This window comes from Armigeres subalbatus, chromosome 2 (assembly GCF_024139115.2).
Source record: "Armigeres subalbatus isolate Guangzhou_Male chromosome 2, GZ_Asu_2, whole genome shotgun sequence".
Classification (NCBI taxonomy): domain Eukaryota; kingdom Metazoa; phylum Arthropoda; class Insecta; order Diptera; family Culicidae; genus Armigeres; species Armigeres subalbatus.
In genome coordinates this window covers 91,891,426-91,900,104 of record NC_085140.1, presented here as the reverse complement: position 1 = coordinate 91,900,104, position 8,679 = coordinate 91,891,426, and the positions used below count along the sequence as shown (strand labels likewise).

The 8,679-nt window shown below is 42.3% G+C and overlaps 1 protein-coding gene across 1 annotated transcript; it reads right to left on the bottom strand.

The window, feature by feature from the left end:
* Window positions 1-1,382: 1,382 nt before the first annotated feature.
* LOC134209951 (cuticle protein 38-like) lies at window positions 1,383-1,951 on the bottom strand. Its single transcript, XM_062685968.1, has 2 exons — window positions 1,813-1,951; window positions 1,383-1,746 (listed from the first exon to the last, which is right to left on the bottom strand). The coding sequence occupies exons 1-2, from the start codon at window positions 1,822-1,824 to the stop codon at window positions 1,489-1,491; spliced, it is 270 nt and encodes an 89-aa protein (XP_062541952.1). The 5' UTR covers window positions 1,825-1,951; the 3' UTR covers window positions 1,383-1,488.
* Window positions 1,952-8,679: the final 6,728 nt, after the last annotated feature.

Genomic DNA, 8,679 nt, shown 5'->3' with positions numbered 1-8,679 from the left:
TTGTAGCCGCGCGTCTTACCGCACGGCTAAGGAGGGCCCATAAACAGATACACTTATGCGAAATCTTCAAGAAGTAAGTTCAAACAAACAAACAAACAATAAACAACAAACAAAGTATGTGACAAAATTGGAAAAAAAAATCCAATTTTTTAATTCTTTCCACAAATATGAATCATTTTATGCCTTGGAAAGGCCAAATGCGTGATCGCCACCCGTTATTTCTTGTCAAAATTGCTTACATAATATTTCCCAGGTACTCAAAAGTCATTCGTAATAAACTACAGGCGATAAAAGTTATTTCATGAAAATCAATGTTGTTGGTGGTATTATTTACGAAAATAAAAAGAATGACAAAATGTTTTCGGGTGACAAAATCGGGTCGAAAACGTGATAAAATCGGGACGTGATAAAATCGGGTCGAAAACGTGATAAAATCGGAGGTAGACAAAATCGGGGAATGACAAAATCGGGTCAACACTGTATATATATTTGAGTAGTTTTAGTATAAATTATTGCATATAATGGAATACTTTCAACAAATTTCCGTGCGTGAAAAAACAATGTTTGATGGGCGATATTCTTCCTTCACATCAGTGTGTTTTGAGAACATTTCGGTTTTGAGCCAATGTATTGAAAAGCACAGAAATCAGATAATGTTTGAGTCCTTGCTTTCTTTCCCATCTCCGTTGATTCGTCCAAGACGTTATGGATGTCTAAGTCGGTACACGACTGGTCACTATCATTTTTTTTCTTCTTCAGGGAATCTTAGGCTGTTTTTTTGAAAACTAAAGCGAAATACAACCAAATGAAGCATCCACCGGTTATAATTATGTCTTATCAAAAAATACTTTCCCCATCCAGCTGGAGACTGCTTTTTCTCCTCGGTGGGTAGTTTTATTACTGGGGGGTGGTACGAGCACGTGGCTGTCTTTCTCGTCAATGACTGGATGACGGTAATTTGAACCTTAAGCGAGTGCTGCGAGGATATTAGGGTGGGACAACTCGATTGCATCAGAAAACTTCCTAGAAGCCTCTTCGGACCACCAAGACCGTACTATCTAGAAATCGCCTAGGGGATAAAATTATATACAACTCATGCTGAAAAAATAATCCTTTTGCAACTAGTTGCACGAACTACTACTACTTAAAATATCGATGAATATTTGGGAGATTTTTTTTTCATGTAATTATAAAAAATTTAAAATTTTGAATCTCTTCTATTCCTGAATGAATTTGAAGAATAAAGTACATAGCATGATTTATGATGTTAAATGAGCATTTCAAAATATTCTTCTTATTTTTAACTATGTGAAACACTAATTCTATCTGACAACTTTTTCAATTAGTATTAACCAGGGAAGGTATGGAATAAGCACGACTAGTTGTGTTTTTACTCAAATTTGTATTGATTGCTAAATATCACATTTTTCTTCATTGCTCAGTCAGTGATCAGCGGCATCAGTGTCATTTCCTGCATCGTCAAAATATTCACTTGCCCAGCAGTGGAGCGGCTGCAACGTAAGGAGCAGAATACGCCAATGGAGCAGCGACATAGGGAGCAGCGGCATAGGCAGCAACTGGGACCAGTGGGGCAGTATTTCCGTGGAAGGTGCGTTCGTAGACGGCTGCTCCTTCCGACACGAAGGCAGCTGGGGCCGCCGCTACCAAAGGAGCGCTGTAGGCAAGAACTCCTGGTTTTGGCTCGGCAGAAACCGATGCAACTGCAATGATGGCGAACAGGCAGACCTAGAATTAGAATTAAAGTTCTATGAAATATAAAGGATAAATACAAGACTAAATTGAATAACTTACAATCTTGTACATCTTGAATAAGATTTTCTACACTTTTCAGACTACTCAGTAGTGATAAGAAGCTATAAGCAAACTGATGCCTGCTGTCAAATGAATGATCCTATTTATACGAATTGATTTCATATCAGTAGAATTCTTGATTGTTTTCTGATATGGAGACCCATTTTTCATCTGATTTGAATAAATGCGTTACTTGGAGGTGGTTGAATATTGGAGGACGCCAGCGGACGGCACACATGTGTCATTCACACGAAATACCAAAATTGAATTCGAATGATCACGTATCCATGCAAACGACTTTCGATCGTATTGCTTCGAGCTAATAATGCAAAGTTTTCAAGGCATGAATTGGTGTATGTACATCGAAACGCGTGATGATGGTAAGCGGGAAATGAAGATAACCAGCAAGAACGCTAAAGTTTACAAACAATATAAATATAAATCCTCGTTGCCTTAAAGGATACAGTTCAATAGAAAGCTCCGAACAGTACACAGTACTCCATTATTCACAACAGCATTCAACATGTTTACCAAATTGGTACTACTTACTTATAACAACACTTTTAACATATTCTTAATATGTTCTATTCTTTATATTTCTAGATCTGCATCGCCGCCTTGGCCATTTCATGCGTTTGCGCCAAACCAGGAGTCCTCGCTCCTGTTGCATATTCCGCTCCATTGGTCGCTGCTCCAGCTCCAGCCTTTGTTACAGCCCAGAGCTCACAGTTCATTGCCCGCAACTATAATGGAGTGGCTCCACTTGCATACACCGCTGCCGTTGCCGCCCCATTGGCGTACACCGCACCAGTCGCCAAGATCGCTGCTCCAGTGACGTATGCTGCCCCTGCTGTGGCCGCTGCTTATGCCACCCCCTTTGCTGCCCCTTTGACCGCAGCGTACCAATACAGTCCATATGTGCTCTAAACTTTCGAACAACGTGCGAAGGAAAATTGATTGCCAACATGTGATACGTGCGTTACAATTGTTACTATGATCGGCTAGGAAATACAACCAATTAGACAATTTTAAAATTCATTATTGTTATCTTTATTCTTTGATAGCATTCTCAGCCAAGTTTCTATTATTACATGCGCACATGATGAGCCATACATGATGATCCTCTGTGCTCAGGAAAGATGAGAAAATTTCAAACCAAACATTTCCGGAACCGGATTAGATCCTAGTTACATTTTGCACAATCTTACTGGGTACCTGTTTGTTATCGTGTACACAATATTGTGTGCATTTCATAAAAAATATTTGGTTAAATGTGACCATCAAATTTGATTCTAAGGATCCTTCAAAATGAAGTTTAACAAAATCCGCAGAAACCTTTTCTGACATTGCGCCATCGAAAACCTTTCACGATGCTGATTTGGAATTTTCCACGCCGGTATAAATTTGTAGGATTTCAAGCCTGCCCAACCTTTTCATATCACGGGCCACATTTTAAAATCGTCACTTGCTGGCGGGCCAGAAAATATTCGGTACACAACTTTTTAAAAAAATTCAAAATAATTATTGTTTTTTATGTTCTAGAAAAACTAAACATGATTTCATTGCGTTCAAACAATCTTTTTTGATTATTTTGTTTTCGTTAGAGATCCATTTGAAACATTAAATTAAATTATTCCCATAGTTTTAAACGGTAATACCGGGTTTTTAAAAAATGAAAATTTAGTACTTTACCAGCATATTGAACAGATTTGCATAAGCTGTTTGCAGAAATGTAGCAGATTTCAGCAACCCACTGTGCCCTCGTAAGGTCACTTAAGTTTTCGAAGGAGAAAAATGTTCCTTCACACTGGTCTTAACAGCCGTCAGGTTTTTCCCGTTTGTTGTTCCCTGCATTAGGATTAAAGCTGCCAATTTCTCTGTCTTGCATGAATGACCATCATTTCCTCTTATGAAGACAGTCACTTCGCCACGTTTTTCACGTCAGTATTTTCATCGTTTGCGAGACAGTAAAAGCCGCTTTTCAGGGTTTACACTTTCAGGCATAAGTGCGATGGACATAAGGACGTTAGGCATAAAATGTCCCAAAGAACAGCCCACGGCATAAAGAAGGCAGAATTATGTCTAACGTCCAAGCTCCGGATTTCTCACTCATTAGCATTAGCATTAGCATTGAGCAATTCGCACACATTCGTAGGTGGTACAAGCCAAGACTATTGTATGAGAGTAGCATCACTTTCATCCGTTACCACATATATTGATTTGGGACTAATCACTATCTCTTAAATGGAAGCAATGTACTCTCCAATAGTCGAGATCTGTCCTGGCCACGTCCTTGCGAATGCTGAGGAAGGGGAAGGATGGTTAGTTGGACACCTACTTAAGAAACATGCAGAGAACTCTACGACCTCTCATAGGTGCCACGGGAGATTTTTGGGATTGTGTGGGAGGTTATTAACACACGCTTAAAATAAATAACACAGAGATGTGTTTGCATCACACAAAACGGACCTAATGTGGAACATCCCCTAGATGAGCGACAGTTACACAGGCACAAAAATGCCTCGTACGGTCGTGATAACGGTCCTTTTCAACATGTAAACGTTTGTACAGATTCCTTGTTTCATGAGAAACCAAATACTGTTGAAAATATTGAAATCCAAGCTTCAATAAAACCACACGAGCTATTTTTGTGGCTGTATAACAATCGCTCATCTAGGGGATGTTCCGCATTAGGTCCGTTTTGTGTGATGCAAACACATCTCTGTGTTATTGATTTTAAGCGTGCAGTAGGAATAGTTTTGGTAGAACGTGAAACACAGAAGAACTAAGATAGAAATACAAAGTAGGAAAGGGACAACCCTGGAATCGAACTCACGACCTCCTGCTTATACGGCAGAAACAGTAGCCACTAGACCACCGAGCTCGTCTAACTTCGGCTTCGGATTTCTCACTCATATGAATAAAAACCCAAGATTGATCCACACAGCGGAGTGCAATTTTTCCATGTTCTCCTGTAAGCAAGTGTTCTCAGACAATATTTTATCCAGATAGAAAGACGAATGATAAACTCGTGAGCGCCGCTTGGCTTGTCGAATAATTTAATTTTGCACCTCCAAATTCTCCATCTCGTCACTTCTCCAGATGATTTTTACAAGCGTATTCACAAAAATGTAGGTCCGCGTCGAGATGCGACAGAATTTTACGTTCTCCCGGCATACGAACAACGTGACCAGCTCACCGTAGTCTGCCGTGTTGTATAAGCTTAATAATATCCAGCCCTTTATACACCTGGTACAATTCGTGATTCATGCGACGTCGCCAGATATCGTTCTCCTGTTTACCGCCGAGTATTGTCCGCAGCACCTTACGCTCAAACACTCCGAAAGCTCTCCGATCAGCCTCCTTTATCGTCCATGTCTCATGGCCGCATAAAGCCACCGGAAGAATCAGAGTAGTATACAGCGCGAATTTTGTTTTCGTTTGCAGACTACGGGACTTAAGCTGGTTACGAAGTCCGTAATAAGCCCTATTTGCAGCTGCAATACGCCTTTTCACCTCGCGGGTAACATCATTATCGCACGTCACTAATGTTCCAAGATACACAAATTCTTCTACCACTTCAAATTTTTCACCATCCAGCACTATTTCGCTACCACCACCACTAAAGAACCCACGTTGATTGCCAGCGGCCATGTACTTCGTTTTGCTGGTATTGATCGTGAGTCCAATCCTCGCTGTCTCCCTCTTAAAAGGCACAAAAGCCTCTTCCACGGCACGGCGATCAATTCCGATAATATCGATATCGTCCGCAAATCCCAGGAGCATATGCGATCTTGTGATAAAGGTACCGGTTCTTTGCACACCAGCTCTCCTAATTGCTCCCTCGAGCGCTATATTGAACAGTAGATTCGAGAGTGCATCACCCTGCCTTAATCCATCCAAGATAACAAATGACACACAGTTTCGCCGGAAAACCATGTTCAAGCTTAATTTGCCATATATCATTCCGTTTCACTGAATCGTACGCCGCCTTGAAATCAATAAACAGATGATGTGTCTGCAAGTTGTACTCCCGGAATTTATCAAGGATTTGTCTCAGGGTAAACATTTGATCCGTCGTTGATCGGCCCTCAAGAAAACCTGCTTGGTATTCGCCGACGAAGGACTCTTCAAGCGGTCTCAATCTGTTGAACAGAATACGGGACATAATTTTGTACGCCGAAGTAAGGAGGGTTATTCCTCGGTAATTGGCGCACTCCAATCTGTGCCCTTTCTTAAAGAGAGGGCAAATGAGGCTTAAAGGGAGGGCAAATGCCATGTTTGAGAAGTTCAGCCGGGAGCTGGTCCTTCCCCGCAGCCTTATTATTTTTCAGCTCTTTAACAGCTTTTTTAACCTCATCTAGTGTAGGTGACTCCACAGCTTGTCCATCATCGCTAATATTTATTCTGTTCACCAATGCACCGTCACTTCCTCTATTCAACAAAGTCTCGAAGTGTTGCTTCCACCTGGCAGCCACTTCGGTTTTATCTGTCAGCAAATTTCCTTTTTGGTCGTTGCATATGACGGGAGATGGCGTTGTCTTTCCCCGCACGCCATTGACAGACTCATAAAACCTCCGCATATCATTCTGTTCCATTCCCTCCTGCGCCTCACTAATAACGTCTTCTTTGTACTCTTTTTTTCTTCCTGCGGAGGGTTCGTTTTTCGTCTGCTCTTGCTTCCTTGTACCGATCTCTATTCGATCGGGTACCTGACACCAACTCGTCTATTACTCTCTGACACTCCACATCGAACCAACCCGTCTTGGGTCGCCTCTGTGCAGTGCCTACCACTTCTTGTGCTGTTGTGCTCACCGCTCCATGGATCGACTCCCATAGATCATTGATGTTGTCGCTAACGTTGATTGCACTTATCCGTTCGTCGAGCTTCTGGCGGTACTCAGCCGATACTCCTTCCGCCGACAATCGCTGGATATTGTAACGCATCGTTCGCTGTGATCTTTCGTTCGATACAGTTGACAACCGAGATCGAATTTTACTGACAACGAGGTAGTGATCAAAGTCAATGTTCGGAACTCTGAATTTCCACACATCGATAACATCCGAGAAATGGCACCCATCCACCAGAACATGGTCTATCTGGTTGCAAGTTTCACCATTTGGGTGTCTCCAGGTGTGCTTTCGGATGTTCTTTCGTGCAAAGTAGGTGCTACTGATGACCATCCCTCTGGCAGCAGCGAAATTTACTAGCCGTATGCCGTTGTTATTGGTAGCGGAGTGAAGGCTCTCCCTACCGATTATGGGACGGAAAAAGTCCTCTCTACCGACCTAAGCGTTAGCGTCTCCGATAACAATTTTCACGTCATGCTTTGGGCACTCTCCCTAGGCTTTACCAAGACATTCATAAAACGTGTCCTTTACGTCGTCGGATTTATCGTTTGTCGGTGCGTAAACGTTGATTAGGCTGTAATTGAAGAATTTGCCCCGTATCCTCATCACACAGATTCGTTCGCCAATGGGTTCCCACCGCATCAGTCGCTTCATCTGCTTGCCCATCACTACGAAACCAACTCCATGCTCTGCTTTTTCACCGCCACTGTGATAGATGTCATACTTGAATGCAGTGTTGGTCATGGGGTCCACGGCTCGGAATTCACGTTCTCCGGATCTGGGCCATCGGACTTCTTGAATAGCGGCCACGTTCTGCAGTTCGCGAGCCAAAAGGCTCATTCGTCCAGGTTCATTAAGGGTCCTGACATTCCAGGTACCGAGTTTCCAATCCAATCCAATCCTAGTCCTTGCCGGGTCGGTTGCCAAAAAAAATCGTTCTCTTTTTCTTCTATCCCCATTTTTCGTGGCATTTGAGAGGCTTCAGTAAGCTACCTTACCGGGGTCGTGTTACCTACATCGCGATGATGGGGCTGCCACCTTAGGTATAGCTGACGCGATACAGCATTTCGTTATTCAGCCGCTGGGTACCAGGCAGACGCTGTTTGAGCCGCACCTCCTGTCGAACAGACGCTCGAGGCGTACCTTCTCACTCTAGCTGATGTCAGAAGGACAACAGCGCCCAGGCTGCACTACCAGCTAAGTACACAACCCTTAGCTGGCGGTCTTTTGTCATCGGACGACCCGTGGAAGCGTGAGATGGGGACCAGAACTCTGTTGGGCGCTCCTTCCTTGATGTCAACCCACCATTTTGCAGCCCGTGTCGCAGTTTATCGCAATGTTATTTCTCCGGATAAAGTGGATGGTGGAAAAATCGGTTGAGAGGTGAGTGAGTGAGAAATCCGAACCCTGCTAATGTCCATTATGCCTAACGTCGCGGACCCGCTTTTTAACGTAGCGTAGCTTTCAAATCTTCTGCGAGAACTTTTACTCTTTACCGTCTTCCGCGCAAGCTAATGCTACATCAACATTTTGTAGCCAAAATTTTTTTGAGAGATTACAGAGTTTTACCGGGAAAATAATGAAAAAAATATTGAGCTTCCATAGAAAATTCTTTAAGAAAACTGATGAGTTTTTCAACTTTATCAATTTACGCCTTTAATTTTTATTTCCCACCCGCTTCATTATCGAAAGCTTACAGACAAAAGATAAAACAAGTATTAGTTCCAGCCTAAATGGAAATTTAAATTAATTGAGCTTTGAGCCTTTGAAGTTCTATGGTTCTATCAAATGGCCCCTTTCAAATAACATATTTCATAGAATGCTTGGATTCAGATTTTATTCCTTCAATTATTATCAAAAATTATCGAACAAGTTAAAAAAATCAGCCTTCCTTTTTTCAACGTGAATATTTATTATTTTATTTATTCAGACTAAGGCCGAAGTGGCCTGTGTGGTATATAAGAGTCTTCTCCATTCGGCTCGGTCCATAGCTACACGTCGCCAACCACGCAGTCT